Source organism: Sorex fumeus, unplaced genomic scaffold (genome assembly GCF_029834395.1).
Source record: "Sorex fumeus unplaced genomic scaffold, SorFum_2.1 ptg000093l, whole genome shotgun sequence".
Classification (NCBI taxonomy): Eukaryota; Metazoa; Chordata; class Mammalia; order Eulipotyphla; family Soricidae; genus Sorex; species Sorex fumeus.
In genome coordinates this window covers 478,546-500,052 of record NW_026606150.1, presented here as the reverse complement: position 1 = coordinate 500,052, position 21,507 = coordinate 478,546, and the positions used below count along the sequence as shown (strand labels likewise).

Sequence of the window (21,507 nt, the reverse complement as noted above, 5' to 3'; positions counted from 1 at the left end):
AGGAAGCGCCAGTACCAGCCCCACCAGGGGCTCGGGCTCAGCTGCCGCCGCCTGTTTGCACACTTGGGAACAGCGCCAGGAAGAACAACTCTGGCTCTGAAGTGGTTTATTGGGTTGCTTCCCACGGGGAGTCTCAAAAGCCAAACTAAAGGCAGAGAGGCTGGAGAGGCCTTATCACGGCAGGCCAGCGCCGGCGGGCGCAGGAGACCCGGAACCCCACCCTCCAGCAGGCAATGAGGCTCTGGGCCCACCCAGGCCTGGGAGGGTTCTGCAGCGCGCAGAGGGGTTCCTGCTGAACTGCCCGGGAGACCAGGGCAGAGGGAGTGAGTGGGGAGAACCGGAGTCACTTAGTGCTCAGGGTCTCCAGGATGGCCCCGAGAACCGCTGCAGCCGCCACTGCCCCAGGATCTGGCTGGTTCAGCTTCCCTGAGGCGATGTAACTGGCTCTCCCTGCCCCGGCTTCCATGTCCTTGGTGGCCTCGGCAGCATCTCTGGCACGCTGTTGGGTGGGAGTGGGGAGATTCGAGGTGAGGCCTTTCTGCCATGGAACCTGGGTCCTGTCTCAGCTTTGCCCAGGCAATGGTCACCAGGCTGGAGAGGCCCCTCGGACCCCTGGGGCCTGCTAAGTCCCTCCCGACCCCCTCTTCCATCCCAGCTCCAAGCTCAGAGGACGGAGTGGGCTGTAGGGAGGGCGCTGAGTTGCTTTGGGTCACCAGGAGCAGGGCAGGGGGCAGGGGCAGGGGCCGGTCCCGCCTCACCTGAACCGCTTTGGTCAGGACTTGGAGTAGATCCGCCCCGGGCCTCTTCCAGGCTTGGAGTTCCTGTCCTGCTGCCCACAGAGAATCCAGCTGGACAAGGTGTGGGAGAGGGTCAGTCTGAGGGCAGGTCCTGCCAGGGGGCCCGGCCCACAGGGCTGCAGCCCTCAAAATAGGGAGCACTGTAGCACTGTCCTCCCATTGTTCATCGATTTGCTCCAGCGGGCACCAGTAACGTCTCCATTGTGAGACTTGTCGTTACTGTGTTTGGCATATTGAATACACCACGGGGAGCTTGCCAGGCTCTGCTGTGCGGGCGGGATACTCTTGGCAGCTTGCCGGGCTCTCTGAGAGGGAGAGAGGAATCGAACCTGGGTCGGCTGCGTGCAAGGCAAACACCCTCCCCACTGTGCTGTCGCTCCAGCCCCCAAATAGGGAAGGGCTGGCCAAATACACACCATTGTCCTGTCCCCCGGGGCGGCATTGCCGTACCTGGCAGAGAAAGCCTGTGTAAGTTCACGGGAGGATACGGTCTGGGGGTGGGGATAGCTGGGAGCCGATGGGGTACCCACCTCCCCCAGCTTCCCCCCACCCAAGGCACCCGCTTGCTCACTTCTGCATGGCCTCCAGGCCAGCGTCCATGGCGCGAGACCAGCTGGGGAGGTCAGTACTGGCCCTCAGTGGCTGGGCGGCGGCCATCAGGAACAGGCCATAGAGCTGGGGGCGGGAAAGGGCGCATGAGCGGGCAGCCAGCCTGGGCCCCCTCCTGTGACTGCCCTCTACCTCTGGGGGGCTGCTGCACTCACCGCGCCAGAAGAGCCCCCCATCTTTTCCAGGAGCAGGAGGGACAGTTTGGACAGTAGCTGGGCAGGACTGGCAGGGGGTGGGCCTTCCTTCAGCCACCCCTGGATCGCTGCGGGCGGAAACGGTAAGGAATTCAGAGAGGCTCCGTCCTGATGTCTGGCCGTCCTGGCGCCCAGCCTCACTCTCGGGCAGAACGGAGGCAGCAGCAAGTATTCCGCCCGCATGGCAGAGCCTGCAAAGGCTCCTTCCTCACCCAGGGCACAGTGGCAGGGTGGGCAGTTCCCCCCCAACCCCGTGGCTGGGCCTGGCCACTCGCCTGCGTACTTCCTGCCCCGCTGCGCCCCTTTTCTCCGCGACTCTGAGCACTACCCTGGGCGCATCCCTAAACAAGGCTGGGGCTGTGACCCACTCTGCTCACTACACTATCCAGACTAGGGAAAATAACGCCTGGCCCGCGGTGGTGGGCGGGAGATGGAAGGTTCTAGACTGAACGTTCGGTGGTGGACGATGAATGAAGTGCTCTTTCTGGGTCTGGGTAAGTGGAGGGAAAAAAATGGGAGGAGGGTAACTCGTCCCTGGCGCTGGGATCGATCACTGCATGTTCTCTGGGCTGGCCTTCCTGCAGACATCAGCCAGGGGGCACTGGGCTGTGGTGACCTTGCCAGGCAGAGCCAGGTAGGTGGGTCCACGCCAGCACCCTGCCTGTCTGTGCGACTGCCCCAGCTGGTGAAAGGCCCGATCCGCCGCCCGTCTGCCGACCATGGGGACCCCCATGCACCCACCTCTGGCAGCACGGCTGTGCGTGGTGCCGCAGTCGCCGTCGCCCGAGGCGCGGTCCAGCTCGTTGAGCTGCTCCTCCAGGCCCAGGAGGGTGCTGCACACCCGCTCCAGCACACACACCACCACCTTCGGGGCAGGTCCTGTGGGATGGGAGTGGGGGAGGAGGGGCGGATGGCAGCAAGTGGCCCTCTGGTTGCAACCCAATCAGACCAGACCAGAATGGGAGGCAGGTGTTGGGGCCCTGGCACCCCTTCCATAGAACCACCTACTAGGGGGTCAGGCCAGAGCCCAGGCCAGCCTCTCCCGGACAGTGACAGCAGGGGACGGTACCTGCTGTGTCAGCCGAGGCGGGGACCTCCGGAGGCTCAGCGGGGGCTGGCCGGCTCTGCTTCCGCCCGGTCACTGAGACCTTGGGCACGTTCGGCCAGGCGGCGGCAGTGGTTTCGGCGTCTAGGGACAAGCAGGGGGACTCAGAGCCGGACCGCAGCATGGGGCCTAAATTCTCCAGCGGGGTCCAGTTCAACTCCGACACCGAGAGCCAGCACTGAGTGCTGACTGCACACCAGGGACCCTGGAGGAGCCCCGGGGAGGGGTCCCAACATCACTGGGGTATGGGAGGCTGCAGGAGCGGAAAGGGCGTGCCATCCTGTCAGCCCTCCGGGCCTCACCGATCAGTTTCAGGAGGGGCTCGTCCACCAGCAGGAGGGTGAGAGAAACGCCCTGCATTTCCAGGGCCGACATAAAGGTGCCCACCAGGGCTCGGGCAATCTTCACCCCGCGGGTCTCTGCAAGATCCAGGAAGGGAAGGGAGGGGGAGGTGGCGCTTCCCCTCGGAGATCAGAAGGGAATACCGAGGAATAAGAGGAAAAGGAGCCCCGAGACCAGGGAGAGGGCAGACACCCGCCAAGGACCGCCCTCCTCAGGGGGTTCCTGCCCCCTTGCAGGAGCACTAAGGGGGTCTTGGGCAGCTGCCGGGCCCGGGCCAGTGTGCCGTTCCCTCTCCGTAGCCTGGGAGGTAGGGCCCCTGGCCACGGACAAAGAAGCAGGTTTGGGGCTCACCGCCACCCCCTGAGGCCCTCGGCTGCCTTCCTTGGGATTCTGGTTTTTGTTTCTGGGCCATAGCTAAGAGGATTCAGGGGACCACGCTGAGCTGGGGACAGAACCCCGGCGTCCCCCAGGCCCAGCCTGGACTCCACCCTTCAAGCCCTCTCTTGGACCCTCAGCTACTTCCTTTTGGTTCCAAGAGCCACAAGTGCAGCGCTGGGGCGGGGGGAGCGGGGTGGCAGGGGTGACACCCAGAGGTGCTATAGCTGGGCCTCGGCTGCCGCTGTCTAGCTTCGTGGGGCCAGGGGTGAAGAGGGCGGGGGAGACACTCTGGGGTCAGGAGGTCCGGCCGTGGGGGGCTCACCCAGAGAGCGGACAGCGGCGTCGGCTATGATGCCCAGTTCCAGGAAGGACAGGCCACCCAGGTTGTTGACTATGAGCACCACCGTGGAGCCTGGGGGCAGACGTGACCCCTCGGTGAGACCCGGAGAGTGTGCGGGCTGGGAGAAGGGCATGTGGGCACCTCACCAGGCTGCACGGGCACATGGGAGATATTGGAGGGGTCCAGCATGTGGTCCAGCATGATGGTCACAATCTCCTTGGCGGTCGCCATCTGTCAGGGAGCCAAGGGTGAGTTGGGTGAGGGGCCTGGGAGAGCTGGGAGCCCCACCAGAGCCTCGGGGCGCCCCTACCTTGATCCGGCGCACGCCGGCTTCCCCGTGGATCCCTGTGGAGAGACACGCTTGCTCATGGCTGGCCTGCCCAGGGCCTGGAGACTCAGTCCCTGTGTTTTCCTCGAGGACTCACCTGTGCTCAGAGAGGTGAGGTATATTGGCAGTGGGGGTTGGGGTGTTGGGGTATGTGTGTGTGTGTGTGTGTGTGTGTGTGTTATAGAAGGGCAGACAGAATGGCAAGCAAAGTGGGGGGATGGAAAGCTGCCACTGATGGCCTCTGAGTGGCCCCCGAAAGACAGACTATATATATGTATATATATCTATATATATCTGTATATAGATATATATATATATTTTTTGCTTTTTGGGTCACACCCAGCAATGCACAGGGGTTACTCCTGGCTTGTGAATTCAGGAATTACTCCTGGCAGTGCTCAGGGGACCATATGGGATGCTGGTCATCAAACCCGGGTCGGCCGCGTGCAAGGCAAAAGCCCTACCCGCTGTGCTATCGCTCCAGCCTGCCCCCCCACCCCCCGAAAGACAGACTATAAAGGCCTCAAATATCCACTTGGAAACACAGGCCAGGCCAGGGAGACGCTGCACGTGCAGAAGTCCCGGGTCTGACCCCTGGTGCTTCATGGTCTTCCCGAGCACCACGTGGAGCCGCCCCCAAATACTGCTGGGTATGACCCCAAAACTAAAACAACAAACAGGAAACTAAGGCCAGCCCCCACCCCCCACCCACCCAGACTCTGGAAGCAGGCACAGCCGGATTGGGGTCCCCACGCTTACCCAGGCCCAGCTCAATCTCACTGGCCGAGAGCTCAAAGGTGGCTTTGGAGCCGGGGACACTGCAGGAGGACAGACTCACTCCCAGGGTGCCTGTGGGGGACAGGCAGGCAAGGGCTGAGGCTTTGCCTGGACAAAGGCTGCCAGGAGATCCTTCTCAGGGCCGGGCCTCCCAGGGGCATCTGCCCTCAGCCCCAGAGATGACCGGGGAGCCCTCCTGGGAGGTGCCAGGAACTCGCCTCTCTCCCTCACCCCCCTCCCAGCCCCAGGCCACACTCACCCAGGCCCTTGACAACTGCGTTCGCCTGCTCTGTGATCTCCTGCAGCCCCACACCTGCCTCAGCCAGGGCGCCCGTCACCTGCACCCACACAGACACAGGTCCCCAGGGTGGGCAGAAGACAGGCTGGGGCTAAGGTTTCTAGTCGGGAAGGCGAGGAGGGGACTGACCGGGCGAGCAGTCTGGCCCTCTGGAGGGCAACTGAGTGTCCCCCACCCCCGGCGCCTGGCGCCCCATCATCACGCGCTCAGAGAAGGAGGGGTCGGTCCTTTCCGGTGTCACACAGACATGGGCAGCGTTTAGCTCTGTGGCAGGTACACCCGCCGCAGGGTCTGGCAGGGGGACAGGAGCACCCTGAGCTCGATGGGCCTCTGCGCGCAGGGGCTGGGGAGCAGCGGCCGGCACCCCACCCCGAGAGAGAGAGAAGGGGATGCAGGCACAGGTCCCACAGGGCCTGCTGCGAGCCCACTCGCGGCCCCTGGAGAAGCCCCCCTCAAGCTGGGCCTCTCGACAACAGCGAGGACTGGGCGGCCAGTCACAGAGGTGAGTCCTGGCCATGGAGAGCAGGGACAGTGGGAAGGAGGGGTAGGCTGGGGGTTCTGGGGGGAGGGGATGGCAACCTGCATCCACTCTAGGGACGTCGGCAGGCAAACAACAGGTCAGACACCAGATACAGGTTTTTTTTTTTTGCTTTTTGGGTCACACCAGGCGATGCTCAGGGGTTACTCCTGGCTTTGTGCTCAGGGGACCATATGGGATGCTGGGAATCGAACCCGGGTCAGCCGCGTGCAAGGCAAACGCCCTACCCGCTGTGCTATCGCTCCAGCCCCCAGATACACATTTTTGTCTGGCTTCGGGACCACAGCTGGTGGTGCTGAACTCCTGGTTCTGTACTCAGGGATCACTCCTAGTAGGCTCAGGGGAGCAGATGGGGTGCCGGGTCAGCAAATCCCGGTCAACCACTGCAAGGCAAGGGCCTTAACCTGGGGGCCATCTCTCTGGCCCAGACACACATTTTAGAAGACTCCCCAGGGCCGGGACATGGGAATCAGCAGTGGAGCGCAAGGCTGATCTCCACGCGTGTGGCAGTCTGAGCGCAGCTTTGGGATGCAGTCTGGCCGGGGCAGCCCAAACAAAGACAGGTGAGGAGCCGCGTGGGAAACAGATGGCCGGCCAGCGGAGTGCCAGCACGAGGCTGGACCCTGCATCAGGGCTCTGAGGATAGGCCCAGCCTCCAGTGGCTGGGTATGGGAGAAGAACGCTGGTAGAGGCGGGGCGGCTGGTGTTGGGGTGTGTGTGTGGGGGGGCGGGGGGACCCTCACCTTGTGGACAAGCAGGGTGCCACAGAGCCCCCGCCTGCCTGTCTTCTTCAGGACGCTGAAGGCACAGTCGTCGCCCACGATCACCATCTCCACAGCGATGCCCTCGGCCCGGGCGTGCTCCCGTGCCAGGCCGAAGTTCAGCCGGTCCCCGGTGTAGTTCTTCACGATGAGGAGGACCCCCGCTGCAAGAAGGGTCCCCGGGCAGAGACATCATTGTCGTCATCGTCAGCATCTGCTGCCCCACTGCAGCCCCTCTCTCCCCCCCCCACCCCCGCGGCACTCACCTGTGCCCGCCTGGGCTACTGCCCTGATGGCCGCCAGGATGCTGCCCACGGCCGGGGAGGCAAACACGGCGCCTGCGATGACTCCCGTCAGCATCCCCTTCCCTATGAACCCTGGAACAGGAAGGGTGGCCGGAGGCGGCTTGGGTGGGGACCTGCAACTCCAGTCCCCAGATCCCCCCTCCTTAGCCCCCCGGGCTTCCTGTTGGGGTGAATCCTGGGGTGTCAGCCCTCATCCCCTTCTGGGACAGGAGAAGCTTCCAAGCTGCAGTCGTGCCTCGGCCCTGCCCACACCCGCATGCTCAAGGGTCATCTTCCTCACGCCCGTGACCTTTGGTCACTGTCTCCCTGTAGGAGGGCAGAGGCATCTTCTGTTTGGCTCCAGGGCCCAGAACAGTGACAGGCACACAGTGAGGGGTCACTGATGTATGACAAGTCACGGGGCAGGAAGGCTCTGCCCCTTGGGACAGCTGCCCTCAGGCCCTGGTGGGAAACTGCAGGAAGGTCCCTGCAGGTGTGTGAAACTGCAGCGGAGGGGCGCCCGGGTTAGGTCCCCCGAGTACCGCCAGAGGTCACTCCTGAGCACCCCGGGCTCAAATTTTTTTTTTTGGGTCACACCCGGCGATGCACAGGGCTAACTCCTGGCTCTGCACTCAGGAATCAACCCTGCCGGTGCTCAGGGGACCATATGGGATGCTGAGAATCGAACCTGGGTTGGCCGCGTGCAAGGCAAACGCCCTACCCGCTGTGCTATTGCTCCAGCCCCTCAAAAAATTTTTTTAAGTTAATTATTTTCCCCCAATATTTCCCTTGCACTTTATATATAAACACTGTGGTCTACAAAGTTGTCCGTGATGGTTTGTTACTGGCATTCGATATTCTAACACTAATCGCACCATCGCTACACCTTCCCTTCACGGCTGTCCCCAATTTTCCCAACCAGGATTTATGCCTGCTCCCGTAGCAGGCCCTGAGTAATTTATTTAATTTTGCTTGTTAGCAATAATTTGCTAATGGAACGATCAAAAGATGTTTCTTTAGAAGAAAATAAGTGAAACTGTTGTATTTCACCTTGAGTGTGGCTTGATATTTCAAAAGAAAAAGAAGACTACCACCTGATTGATAGTATAGCCCGTAGGACATTTGCCTCACACCCCATATGGTCCAAGCCCACCAGGAAATAATCCCTGCGTGCAGAGCTGGGAGTAAGCCCTGAGCACTGCTAGGTGTGGTCCTCCAAAACAGGAAAATGCAGGCTGGAGAGATAGTAAAGGGGCACGTGGCTGACTCAGTTCAATCTCTGCACCACATCCGATATCCTGAACCCTACTGGGTGTGATCTCTGAGCACAGAGCCAAGAGTAAGCCCTGAGTACTGCTGGATGTGGCCCTAAACACCCCAAAGAAGAAAGAAAATAAAATGCAGAATGGGGTTTCTGGAGGTAAGTACTGTATTAGACTGAAGAGTCAAGAAGGTATCATGGAGGAGAGGGTCAGCTGGGCCCGGACGGCCAGGAGGTCTGGCAGAATCACAACTCTCTGTGCCCGAGGGGTGTGAAAGACCATGGGTCCGACTTCATACCTTCACAGGACAGAGAGACTGAGACCGAAAGAGAGGCCTGGGGGCTGGAGCAATAGCACAGCGGGTAGGGCATTTGCCTTGCACGCGGCCGACCCGGGTTTGATTCCCAGCATCCCATATGATCCCCTGAGCACCACCAGGAGTGATTCCTGAGTGCAAAGCCAGGACTAACTCCTGAGCATCGCAGGGTGCGACCCAAAAAAACAAAAAACAAAAACAAAAAAGACAGGCCTGGTCGCAGTGTGGAGGAGTCAGAGAGTGGGGACACGGTTCCTGACTCTGGGGCGGGCTCTGGCCTGAACCTGCTACCAGCACTGCGGGGCTGCTGGGGGCCCTCATCCCCTCCCCCAGCTCCGAGGTACTCACCAATGTGGGCAGGCTCATGGCCGGAGCCCCCTCCCGTCAACAGTGCCACTCGGCCCTTGAGGCTGTCCAGGTCGGCACGCAGGGCTACGCGATGGCCCTGCAGGACCTGCAGGCCGGGGTTGCAGGCCACCATGCCCGCAAAGGCGTCGTCGGCACAGCCTTCGACCGAGTTCACCAGCTTCTTAGAGGACTGTGGGAGGTGAGCGAGAAGGTTCCGAGTGAGGTCAGCAGGGATGTGACCCCGTTCTGCCAGCCACACTACTCTGGGCTAGAGCACGTACTTTGCAGGCAGAGGCCCCAAATTCCGTCCCTGACACTGCGTGTCCCCCCTCCCCAGCACATCACTGAAAATGGCCCCAAACCAGAACAACTCCCCCGCCCCCAAGGGGGGTGGGTACTGGAATCTTAAATATAGAAAGCCTCCAGGGCCAGGGGCATAGCTTGGAGGTGTGGAATGGACGCCCGGCAGCTGTGAGGCCCTGAGTCCCACCCCCAGCACAGCCTGCTTCCCCCACGGCACCCAACAGCCAGGCAGTGCTGCCCAGCAGGCAGCGCCCAAGCTCATCAGGAGATCCCTGGGAGCAGCTCCTAGAAAGAATAAGATGGGGGTGGGGCTGGAGAGATAGCACAGTGGGTAGGGCGTTTGCCTTGCATGCGGCCGACCCGGGTTCGATTCCCAGCTACTCCTGAGCACCGCCAGGAGTAACTCCTGAGTGCAGAGGCAGGAGGAACTCCCGTGCATCGCCGGGTGTGACCCAAAAAGCCAAAAATAAATAAATAAATAAGACTGGGACTCCAAGAGGACTCTTCTGTCAGAGGAGAGGCCCCAGATGGAGGCCTTGAGGCTAGGGAAGGGTCAGGCAGGCTCAGACCATCTGCTGCCCTGCCCAAGAGGGGCCACTGAGACAGGACTGGCAGTTGCCAAACCTTTTGGGATGGCCCAGGGCTCTGCCTGTGCAGGAGGTGGCTGGCAGCCACTGCGGAGAAGGGTCATTAGGAATTGGGAAGGGAAATGGAGGAGAGAGGGAGAGGGGAGCAGCTGGCTGTGAATGCCTGAGGGCAGGTCACCCAAACCAGCCAGGACAACCAGGACCTGCAGGAAAGCAGAGGGTGGAGCCGCCCGAGTGTCCCCCTTGCCCCCAACACCCTCTGCCCACCCCAGGAGCTGCCTAAGAGGGTCATGGGCAGGCTGGCCAGGCAGAAGGGAGCAGTGTAGGGCCTTGAGTGGGGGGGGTCTATAGTCATGGCTATCTGACCCCCCATTTCTGCCTCCTATCAGCAGTGATGACCCCTCGGTCCTGAGCCTCAAGTCTTTCTCTGCCAGATGGGGTCTAAACAAAGCCGAGTACGAGTACGTGTCTGCCACATAAAGCAAGCATGAGCTGAAAGGGAGCTCTCCCAAGATGCAGCTTCCGCCTTTAACCGCCAGAAACGCTGAAACTGGACCCAGAGGGCTGGGCACCCAGTGCCACCTGGTGGCCCTCAGTAGAATGGGTCCTAGCAAGGTACCCTTTGCAACTACTTCTTCCTGTACCTACTACTCCTTCCCTTTGTGCAAGACTTTCCTTGTCCAGGGGCCAGAGGGGCAGTACAGCAGGTAGGGTATTTATATTGTATGCAGCTGACCAGGGTTTGATCCCAGCGTCTCATATGGTCCCCGGAGCTCCTTCAGGAGTAACTCCTGAGCGCAAAGCCAGAAGTAAGCCCTAAGCACCGCCAGGTGTGACCCCAAAACAAAAAAAAAACAACAAATCTTGGCCTTCCCAGGGCTGGAGTGATAGCACAGTGGGGAGGGCGTTTGCCTTTCACACGGCCAACCCAGGTTTGATTCCCAGCATCCCATATGGTCCCCCGAGAACCTCCAGGAATAATTCCTGAGTGTAGAGTAACCCCTGTGCAACACTGGGTGTGAACCAAAAAGCAAAAAAAAAAAAAAAAAAAAAAACCAAAAAACAAAAAACAAAAAACCAACAGGGACTGGAGTGATAGCACAGTTGGGAGGGCATTTGCCTTGCAAGCGGCCAACCCAGGTTCGATTCCCAGTATCCCATATGGTCCCCCGAGCACCGCCAGGAGTGATTCCTGAGTGCATGAGCCAGGAGTAATCCCCGTGCATCGCTGGGTGTGACCCCTCCCCAATAAAAAAAAGAAGCTTGGCCTTCCCTGTGCATGGCAGGGATCAAGGCCTAGCGGCTGCTTTACGATGGGACAGTGATTGAGATCAGTGGGGAAAATTCTCCATTTACCGCACAATGACTAAGAGCCAGGTAGGTTCTGAGAACTTCTGGGCAATTCTCATTGAACTGTCCTCTTGGCCCTAGAGCCATTCATAAAAGCCATTATTCTACTTCATGGGCTGGAGCGATAGCACAGCAGGTAGGGTGTTTGCCTTGAATGCTGCCAACCCGGGTTCAATTCCTCTGTCCCTCTCGGAGAGCCTGGCAAGCTACCGAAAGTATCCCACCCGCACGGCAGAGCCTGGCAAGTTCCCCGTGGAGTATTCGATATGCCAAAAACAGTAACGACAAGACTCACAATGGAGACATTACAGTGCCCGCTCGAGCAAATTAATGAACAATGGGAGGACAGTGCTACAGTGCTATTACTACTTCATTATTTTATGTGTGGCTACTCTGTGTGTGCACGAACACATGTGCATGTGTGCATCAGGGGTTGACCCAGATCTTCAGGCATGCAAGGCCTGTGTTTTGTTTTTTTTTTTTCCTTTTTGGGTCACACTCAGCAATGCTCAGAGGTTACTCCTGGCAGTACTTGAGGGACCATATGGGATGCTGGGGATTGAATCCTGGCCGGCTGTGTGCTAGGCAAATGCCCTATCCACTGTACTATCGCTCCAGCCCCAAGGCATGTGTTATTACACTGAGCTACTCTGAGCCTTTAACTTTGGAAAGATTAGAAAATGTTGGGCCGGAGCAATAGTACAGTGGGTAGGGCACTTGCCTCGCATGCGGTCAACCCTGATTCGGTTCCTCCCTGACACCTTACATGGTCCCCTGCGCACTGCCAGGAATGAGCCCTGAGTGCAGAGCCAGGAGGAAGCAGGAGGAAGACCTGATCACTGCTGGATGTGGCCAAAAAAAAAAAAAAAAAGCAGCAAAATAAAAAAAAAAAGAAAAGAAAGAAATATGCCCCTCACCATCACTGAAGGTCTGTCCTGCTAGCAATATGTAACCTTTCCCCAAATCAGAGCCAGAGAAGAGCCTGGACTCCCAGAGGCGGTACAAAGACCAGGAGGACGGGAAGACAGATCAGCACTTTGTAAGAAGCCCCCAGGACTCTGGTGGCCTGATTGATACCTCCCAGCCACTTGGAGCAGGCGTTTGTCTGCTTGGTTCTGCAGAAGAGGTCGAGGAGGCTTGGAGAGATGGAACTGTCCTTAAAAATGTCCGAGGCAGGCTGAAATTTGAAGCCAGGTGTGGCCAAGTGGGGAGTCCAGCTCTGGGACCAAACCACACAGCCCCGAGGCTGGAACGGTTCACGGTTCAGGATCAGCTCATGAATCATTTAGAATACATAAAGAGAGGGAAGTGATAGGTGTGGGGGGGGCCCTGGGGCAACTCTCCTGCAGGGACCAGATGGTGAATGACTCAAAGGGATCTGACCCTCAGAAAGCAACCCCCTTCCTCTCTCTGCACCCCGGAAGGCAATAGCTCATCTCTGAAACAGGTCAGGAAGCCCAAGGCCTGCCTGGCCAGTGCTCCAGCACCCGTGGGGGACCTTGCTTCCTCACTTGCCTCGCCCTGGTCCTCGAAGGACTCACCATGGCGCCTGCAGAGTTCACACCTTCACAGCAAGCCTACTCGTCAGCCACCCGTCGGGCCCGAGGTAACGTGGGTGACACCGTCAGTGGCTGAAGCGCTCCCAGTCGACTGGTGCTTTCAAGCTTCCAGGGCCCTAGGGAGCTGCCTGGGACTCTGATCCAAGTCCAAACTCCAGGCTGTAGGCTGCAGGTGGAGAGAAGCGTGCTCTGAACCGTTGTTCACCTGCACCTTTCACTGCCAGGACCCTAGATCGATCCATCCTGGCTGAGCACGGTCCCTCCAGTGCTGCCCAGGAGTGTCACCGATAAGCCTGGACACTGATAAGCCACTTTCTCTGTCACCCGGGGAGAGGGCATGAAGTCATATGTTTACAACAAGCCCAGATTGCTACTGGTCGCCCCGGGAGGGAGGGAGCTGAGCCGCGATTCCCTTGAACTTCTGGGCAGGGACCCAAAATTCCAGGACTGCATCCAAGGTCACTCCAGGAGAGGCGTCAGGACTCAAAGCAGGTGGTCTGGTCGGGGGCTGGAGAGATGGCACAGTGGGTAGGGCGTTTGCCTTGCACACGGCCAACCCGGGTTCAATTCCCAGCATCCTATAGGCTCCCCTGAGCACCGTCAGGAGTGATTCCTGAGTGCAGAGCCAGGAGAAACCCCTGTGCATCACCGGGTGTGACCCAAAAAGCAAAAAAAAAAAAAAAAAAAAAAAAAAAGCAGGTGGTCGAGGTCAAGTTCTGGCCTGCGGAGCCACTGCTGTCCACTGACAACAGTGCTTTGGCAAGGGAAGACCGGGTCTGAGGGATGGAGCGACAGCACAGTGGGTAGAGCGTTTGCCTTTCACGGCGCCAACCCGGCTTCCATTCCCAGCATCCCATAGGGTCCCCTGAGCACCGCCAGGAGTCATTTCTGAGTCCATGAGCCAGTAACCCCTGTGCATTGCCAAGTGTGACCCCAAAAAGAAAAAAAAAGGAAAAAGAAGACCGGGTCTGGGGGGTCACCCTAGCTGGGGGGAGGGTTCGCCTTCTCTGGGGCTTCCTCTTGGGAAAATCTGACTAACATAGGGGTGCAGCAGAGGCCCCCTGGGGTCCTTAGGGTGCTCCCCGGGGGGAATCCTGCTGCATTAGTGTTTGAGACACGTGAATGGGGGAGAGGGGGACGGGTCTCCTTCCAAGGTGGGCAGGCCGCCCTCTCACAATAAAAGTGGGGGTGGGTGACAGATCCTGCAGAGGGGAGGGGAGGGAGCTACGCGTGGGTGGCCTCTCTCCCTGAAGACGGGACACCCACTGCGGCCACCCCAGTCCTTTCTCAGGCCGCGGCAGAGCTTCCGGTGGGGGGGGCGGAGAGAGCCCGCCCCCCCCCGTGGGGGGCCCATCCCCCCCACGTCACGGCTCCTGGAGGCCGAGGGGGGGGGTGCGAGGGCAGCGAGTGTGCGGCGGGGCGGCTCCGGGGGGGTCTCGGCGCACCTCCCCCACCCGCTCTCGCCCGCAGCAGCCACCTGCCTAGTGGCCGTCGCTTCAGCAGGGCCGCCGCCGCCAGCCCGCCGCCATCCGGGTCCTCCGGGTTCGGGCGGCGGGCGGCGGGGCGGGACGGGGCGGGGCCTCCGGCGGCCGGGGGCGGGGCCACCGGGGCGGGGCCTTCTCTGGTTGGCTGCCTCCGGAGCCGGGAGTCCTCCAGGGGGTCCGGGGAGGCCGTCCCGTGATGCCCCGCGCCGCGGCCGCTCTGGCCTGCAACGTGTCTCCGGGGCGGAGGCAGCGGCCGCCGAGTTCGCTGCGCGCGGCTGGGGGGGGGCTCCCTGTCTCTTCGCTGGTGTCCATCTCTCTCGCCGCCTGGCGCTCGCGTCCCCACGGGCCGCCCCAGCCCTCGCCATGTCGTACAACTACGTGGTAACGGCCCAGAAGCCCACCGCCGTGAATGGCTGCGTGACCGGTGAGGCCTTTCACCCCCCCCCTTTCCCGCTGCGGGCTGGAGACCCCGGCGAGGGCGGGAGTGAGGATGGCGGGGGGGGGGGGGCGGGTGGATGGGGAAATCGAGGCCTGGGGGTAGGCCTCCCGGGGGGGGCGGCGCGACAGGAGGACGGGAGCCCGGGAATGGAAGGCTCTGGAGAGGCCGAGGGGCCTCCCCGAGGCCCTGCCTTCGGACAAGCGCTCTCAGCCCACGCCTTTTTTTGGGGGGGGGGAGCTGCATTCGGCGTGCGCGGCCGGGGGCGATCGTGACTTTTCATCAGGGCAGGGTTGGGGGTCACCTGGCCTCGAGGACGGGAACGGGCACGGGGGCGATCGCAGAGGGACGTGTGCGTCGGCTCGTGCGCGTCTGCTCGGGTCCCCGAGGTGCTGGGCGGCGGGTTGGGGAGGTCGGGGGTCTCCTGTGGCGGGGTAAGGGGTCGTGCGACTCGGAGGGAGCGCCCCGGGGGCCCGGCGGGGGAAGGGACGAGAGGAATGTCCCCGCGGGCCAGGCGCCCGCCTCGCCGGGGGCTGTTGTTTGCCTGCGCGCTGGAGCGAGCGCGCGCTGCTGGACAGCGGGGGAGGGGGGGCCCAGGGTGCTCGCCCCCCCCAACCCCGATCCCCCTCCCCCACCCCTTTTCCCGGAGGCTCCGGGCTGCACTTGGCCAGTGTCGACCCCGGATCCCGTGCAAGGATCGTTGCAGACGCTGCTGGGATCCGGGACCCTGGGAAGAATGGCCCGAAACCCACCCCCCCCAGCCCCCAATCCCGGCAGAACGCTAAGGAAGATCACCCCCAGCCACTAGGGCTTATGCACGTCCTAGTCGCGATTTCCAAACTCGAGTGTTGTTGGGAGAAAAATGAAAGCGTCCGTGGTCTGGGCGGGGGGCGAGGAGGGGGAGGGGGTGTGTGTGTGTGCCAGCATTGAATGCTGGGAGCAAAAGAGGTGGAGATGAGCCGCTGTTTACGTCCAAAGCTCCGAGGATGGTCTGCACGTGACCATGGTGTGTTTGGTGACGGTAAGGGCGCCCCTGCACCCTCGCGTTGGAGGGGAAGTCAGCATCAGGCTGTAAGACAAATAACGGGGCCATCTCAGAGGTATCCCCTCCCATCCCCGAACCCCCAACCCCCAACCGCTGTGGCTTGAAGGATGCGGTCCAGTCCGGATTTCTCAGTCTGACTTCCGAGGACCACCACCTCCCCCCCACCTCCCCCGTTGAATGACTGTTGGGTCTGATGGGCAGGATTTGGCTGCAAAGGAGTTGAATGGAGGGAACTCGAGCGTTCCAGGAAGTGTGTGAGAGCCCTGCAGGTATTTAAGTGGAAATGATCGGATTGTTCTCTACTGCTTTGGCTTTCAAAATTGGTAGATGGCCCCAAGATAGCTGAGTGGATGGAGTGCATGCTCTGCAGGAGGTCTGGGTTCTGCTTCTGAGCAGACAGCCTTGTATAACCCCTCCCCCACGTGGATTTTCTTTCTTTCTTTCTTTCTTTCTTTCTTTCTTTCTTTCTTCTTTCTTTTTCTTTCTGGATCACACCTGATGATGCTCAGGGGTTACTCCTGGCTCTGCACTCAGGAATTAATCCTGGTGGTGCTCCAACCATAATGGGATGGCAGGGATCAAACCCAGGTCAGCCAACTGCAAGGCAAATGCCCTCCCCACTGTACTATGGCTCCAGCCCCCAAATGGATCTGTTCTTTCAGGACACTTTACTTCGGCTGAAGACTTGAACCTGTTGATTGCCAAAAACACGAGATTAGAAATCTATGTGGTCACCGCCGAGGGGCTTCGGCCTGTCAAGGAAGTGGGCATGTATGGGAAGATCGCTGTTATGGAGCTTTTCAGGCCCAAGGTAAGGCCGAGGGAGAACTGGGTTGAACAGTATTTTATGTTAATCGTCTCTTGGGGTGGAGTGAGCCTGATGAGAAACTTTATTTTTTGCTTGATTCTGTGTTGGGACCACACCTGGCAGTGCTGCTCCCGTGTTGCCCAGGGACTTGTCAGTGTTGGCAATCCAGGACTCCTACATGCCCAGCATGGACTTGGGTACTCTCATCCTTTGAGCTCGCTCTCTTTCTCTCTCTCTCTCTCTCTCTCTGGCCTGAGTCTTTTTTCTATTTGGATGGCAAGACTTGCCATTAGATGTTTGAACAAGCTTCCTAGATGTATCAGGAGAAATTTGCTAGAAAAAAAAAATTTCAAGTTGATTTTGTTTTTGATTTGGTTGTGCTTTTGGTTTTTGGGGCCGACACACCCTGTGGTGCTTAGAACATGAACCTGACCCTGTGCTCAGGGATCACTCCTGGCAGGCCTTGGTGGACCACATGGGGTGCTAGGTATTTAACCAGGGTTGGCCACGTGCAAGGGAAGCACCCTTCCCTCTGTACTATCACTTTGGCCCACAAGTTGATTTCCTTGGAGGGGAAGGTGTGAAATGTGGGTAGCCATACTGTGGTTGTTCTAGTGAGAGTTTGAGACTCCAGAGTTAGGGCAGTGCTGCCTTTTTTTTTTTTTTTTTTCATTTTAACTTTAGATGCTGCTTATCCTTTCTAAGCCTTGATTGTCTGTTTTGTTTTGTCCTTCCAGACAAACCTCCTCCCCTCCCCCCACTTGCAAAGCAGGTAACAAGTATCCAGACTATATTGTTATGGGTTATTGTGAGTAGTAAAAGATTTGTAACTCAGTATTTGGTACTTAGCAAGCAATCTTAGAGACAATTATATTATTGTCACTGTTAAAAAAACAAAATGCAGGTGTGGTTTTTTTTTTTTTTTGGATCACATGGATTGGTGCTCAGAGCTTACTCCTGACCCTGTGCTCAGGGATCACTCCTGATAGCACTGGCAGGACCATATGGGTTGCCAGAGATTGACCAGGTCGACTGCATTTTACCTACTGTACTTCGGCTTCTGTTGTAGTTGTAATTTTTAGTTTTGCTTTTTGGGGTCACACCAAAGGGGCCAGTGCACAGGCCTTGTTCTGTGCTCTGGGATCACTCTTGGCTGTGGCTGGGGGACCATATGTGGTGCTGAGAATTTGAATTGGGGTTGGCCATGTATAAGGCAAGTTTTTCTCCTGTGCGCCCAATGGTGTTCTGGGGACTTTGCAGTGTCAGGGATTGAGCTGAGGCCTCCTTCGTGCAAAGCATGTGCTTTAGCCCATTGAGCCCTCTCTCTGGCCTGGTTCAGAGTTCTAATTGTAAGCCTTTAGTTCTTATTTGTTTCTGTTTTGGGGCCAGACTTGGCTGTGCCCAGGGCTGACTCCTGGCTCTATGCTAAGGGATCACTCTAGGTGACTTGGGAGAACCAGATGGAGTGCTGGGAATCGAACCCTTGTCAGCCACACAAAAAACAAGCACCTTTCCTGCTGTACTTTCCCTCTGGCCCTTTCATTATAATCCTCTTTATTATAATTACAACATTCTTATAAAATTCTTTGGAGACAGATATCTGCATTATGGAAGACTTTGAGCATCACATTTTTGGTCCTCATTCTCCAAATACTTGAAGAATTTGGAAGGATGATTGAAATTAGCTTGAATTGGAAATAGATGAAGAAGGTGTAGGTCGAGCAGAGAGATGGAGAATTATTAAAAGAACTAGATGTTTACCAGCTTCGGTTCTGGCCTTTGCTGTTTATCTTTAGGGCAGAGATCTTCAAACTTATCTGACCTATCACCCCCTTTTGGGAGAAAACAAAAATCACTCAGTACCCCTTCCCTCCTCCTTGTTTAAGTGACCAAAACAGAAAGCTCTTTCCTATTGGATAGAGTCCTACTGACCCCCGCACCCCCCACCCTCGTGGATCTTGGGTGTGGGGGTAGGGCAGTCTTATTGCCCACTTCGGAAAACATTGCCTTAGGGTAAGTATATGTCTATACTTACCTTGCTTTTTCTCTTGGGGGTGGGGGATGGAATTTAACAGACTCCGCTGTGACAAGCTGGGCAGGTACTCCTGACTCAAAAGACACCTCTCTGATAGTAAACGTTGGGTTCCAGGGGGAGAGCAAGGACCTTCTGTTCATCCTGACAGCCAAGTACAATGCCTGCATCCTGGAGTACAAACAGAGTGGCGAGAGCATTGACATCATAACACGAGCCCACGGCAATGTCCAGGTGAGGGGTTTGCTACGGTGGCAAGAGTTGCCTGGTGCGACTTTGGTAAAAATTCAGTGTTTTGGGTGCGGGGCATAGATGAGCAGAGAAAAGAGGAAAACTTGGTCTGTAAAACTCAACTCGGCGGTTGGCGAGAAGGCCTGCCTTACCACTTGGACTCCTGGGCATAAATGCCAGATAGATGCCACAGGTTTCATTGCCGCTCCTGCGAGCATCTTGGGGAAGTGATGTCTGGTTTCCAGGGTTTTTCTGGGTGTCAAGGTTCTTCCCTACCTGCACTTTCCCTTCTCAGGACCGAATTGGCCGCCCCTCAGAGACGGGCATTATCGGCATCATCGACCCTGAGTGCCGGATGATTGGCCTGCGACTCTACGATGGCCTTTTCAAGGTTATTCCTCTAGACAGGGACAATAAAGAGCTCAAGGCCTTCAACATCCGCCTGGAGGAGTTACATGTCATCGATGTCAAGTTTCTCTACGGTTGCCAGGCACCTACCATCTGCTTCGTCTACCAGGTACTGAAGAGGGAGGAAAGGTTTGGCGTGTAGGCTCTTGGGAACGTCTGGATTTATAGTTGTACTGTAGCGTAGAGTTGTCAGTAATGGATTCGTCTTGGAATGCTTTGAACGTGAAAAGGAGTACGGGTCCGATTTTAGTCGCTTCTTGATGCAGTTGGTGCTTACCACGAAGGCAGGAAGCTCCCTGGGGCTTGTAGCAGGACTTAATCCTGAGATTATACCTTGGTTGTGGGTCTTCGAACATTTTATAGGATGACCCAGTTTATCCTTTGAATCTCTAACCGGTGTGCTAAGGGATTATTTTAACTGTGGAAAAATGGTCTGGAAATTGCCTTTGGAAGAAAAAAGAAAATGTCTTGGTGGTACCTTATTTATGTCTTCTAAGAAGAGACTGGCGTTCTGTCCAGCACTCACTTTCTTATGACCTGTTGGCTCTTGACTTCTATTTTAGTCTGTGTCTAAAACTTCAGCAGACCTGATCCTGGGCAGCTGTTCTCAGTCATTTGTGTTATGTGGGGTGGGGGTGGGGCGTGGGGGAGCCATCGCAGAGTAGCAGACTGACAGTCTGTGCCTGTGTCTTGGCAAAACACTGTTGTTGTTGTTTCAAATACAACGTTTATTTATTTATTTTTGTGTCACACCCAGCGATGCTTAGGAGTTACTCCTGGCTCTGCACTCCGGAATCACTCCTGGAGGTGCTTGGGGGACCATATGGGATGCTGGGAATCGAACTCGGGTCGGCCGTGTGCAAGGCAAACGCCCTACCTGCTGTGCTAGCGCCAGCCCCTAAATGAAACATTTATTATTGTTCAGGTGACATGTTTAGGATAGTGTTAATGTTTATGGTTTTGATGTACAGTTACCACACATCACGGCAGGAAAAACAGTATCAATCTTTTCGGCCTCTACATGGCTTCCCTGCTTTGCATGAGCCAGACCATGATTTTATGCCCAGTACTGTTTTGTTTTATATTTTGGGCCTTACCTGGCGGTGCTCAGGGCTTGCTTCTGGCTCTGGGCAAAGGAATCACTCCTGGTGGGTTCAGGGGACCCTTTGAGATGCTGGGGCTCGAGTTCGGGTTGGCCACTTACAAGGCAAAGGCTCTACGGGCTATGCTATGGCTACGCCCCCTCCTTGGACTGTTTAACAAAGGACTGAATAAAATGAAGTCATTGCACTCTCTGGTTGAATAAATGACGGAAGGAAACCTTTTCCAGTTCCACGTACAATGTGTGGGCATGCAGACACTTGGGTTGCTGTGTTAAGTACTGGAAAAAGAAATGTATTTTTATTTCTTTGTGTTACCATAAGTATTACAGTTTTGAACTGACTGGAATAATGATTGAAAGGGTTGAATTGTTCAGATGGTTTTGTTTATGCTTGTTTCTAGTGCATTGACTTTCAGAGCTGAAAATAAAAGCTTAAGACTTGTTTTCCTGTCTTTGTTTGATAAAAATTTATTGATGTTGGGATGCAGAGTTGTATCTTTTATTTCTTACTGTTTTTTTTTGAGCCACACCCAGTAGTATTCAGGAGTCATTCCAGGCCCAGACTTGGGGTTCACGCCTGGCTGTGTTCAGGGACTGTGTGTAGTGTTGGGCATTGAATTGGGGTTAGCCACAGTCAAGACAGTCACCCTAATCTTGGTACTGTCTCTCCAGACCCTCCGCTGGTGTTTGTTCTGTTTCTAGCCTCAGAGCTGTGGATTGTGAATGACCTTCACTTCTCTGTCCCTTAGAGCCCCGAATCAAAACCCCAATTTGAAAACTATGCATGAGATTGAGTTGGTTGTTTTTTTTTTTTTTTTTTTTTTTGCTTTTTGGGTCATACCCGGTGATGCCTGGGAGTTACACCTGGCTCTGCACTCAGGAGTTACTCCTGGCGGTGCTCAGGGGACCATATGGGATGCTGGGAATCGAACCCAGGTCGGCCGCGTGCAAGGCAAACGCAATACCCACTGTGCTATCTCTCCAGCCCCATGAGATTGAGTTTTACTCCTCTTCATTAATGGGGAAATCTTTTCACCATCTGCAAATGATTTATCTCCTGCTATGTGCCCCGGATTTGACTTGAACACCTGTCCTGTGAAAGTCAGCTAAGATACACAAAGGGGTGCTAGTGTTGATGGTCCTTGCCATGAAGCACATGGTTGAATTCTGTCCACAGCTGTTGAGACTCGAGCTGGCCTTCACCGAGGCCCCCCTCTCGTAGCTGAGAGCAGCCTTCTCCGCAGCCCTGCCTTTTTACGGCTCAGAGGCGCCTTGGCAGTCCTGGAACTGAATCATGGTTCAGAAGAAGGGGAAGATGGTGTTGGCAGTGAACGGTTTCACTCATTTTGAAGGGAGCAGCGTGTTCTTTTCTCCCTGTGGTCCCATCAGAGGCTTTTAAGATTTGTAGCAACCAGGGTTAGAGCCATTACATTGCAGCGGGTAGGGTAGGGGGTTTGCTTTGCATGCAGCCGACCCAAGTTCCAT

The 21,507-nt window shown here is 57.1% G+C and overlaps 2 protein-coding genes across 3 annotated transcripts in view; one reads left to right on the top strand and one right to left on the bottom strand.

The window, feature by feature from the left end:
- Nucleotides 1-97: 97 nt before the first annotated feature.
- Nucleotides 98-12,599, bottom strand: TKFC (triokinase and FMN cyclase). 2 transcript variants are annotated; one of them, XM_056132059.1, is made up of 17 exons: nucleotides 12,459-12,592; nucleotides 8,678-8,867; nucleotides 6,734-6,844; nucleotides 6,450-6,631; nucleotides 5,130-5,208; nucleotides 4,853-4,942; nucleotides 4,076-4,110; nucleotides 3,912-3,996; nucleotides 3,748-3,837; nucleotides 3,008-3,124; nucleotides 2,670-2,789; nucleotides 2,342-2,479; nucleotides 1,562-1,668; nucleotides 1,369-1,472; nucleotides 1,214-1,247; nucleotides 759-848; nucleotides 98-499 (listed from the first exon to the last, which is right to left on the bottom strand). In XM_056132059.1, the coding sequence occupies exons 1-17, from the start codon at nucleotides 12,459-12,461 to the stop codon at nucleotides 344-346; spliced, it is 1,731 nt and encodes a 576-aa protein (XP_055988034.1). In that variant the 5' UTR covers nucleotides 12,462-12,592; the 3' UTR covers nucleotides 98-343. The 2 variants fall into 2 exon arrangements, with proteins under 2 accessions (XP_055988034.1, XP_055988035.1); XM_056132060.1 differs by lacking the exon at nucleotides 3,008-3,124 and having other exon boundaries at nucleotides 12,459-12,599.
- A 1,538-nt stretch (nucleotides 12,600-14,137) lies between these two features.
- Nucleotides 14,138-21,507, top strand: part of DDB1 (damage specific DNA binding protein 1) — a 36,736-nt gene continuing 29,366 nt past the window's right edge. The window contains exons 1-4 of the mRNA XM_056132075.1: nucleotides 14,138-14,384; nucleotides 16,104-16,252; nucleotides 18,399-18,515; nucleotides 18,808-19,029. Of these exons, the coding sequence (XP_055988050.1) occupies nucleotides 14,324-14,384; nucleotides 16,104-16,252; nucleotides 18,399-18,515; nucleotides 18,808-19,029 (549 nt within the window). The 5' untranslated portion in view covers nucleotides 14,138-14,323. The remainder of the gene's footprint in view (nucleotides 14,385-16,103; nucleotides 16,253-18,398; nucleotides 18,516-18,807; nucleotides 19,030-21,507) is intronic.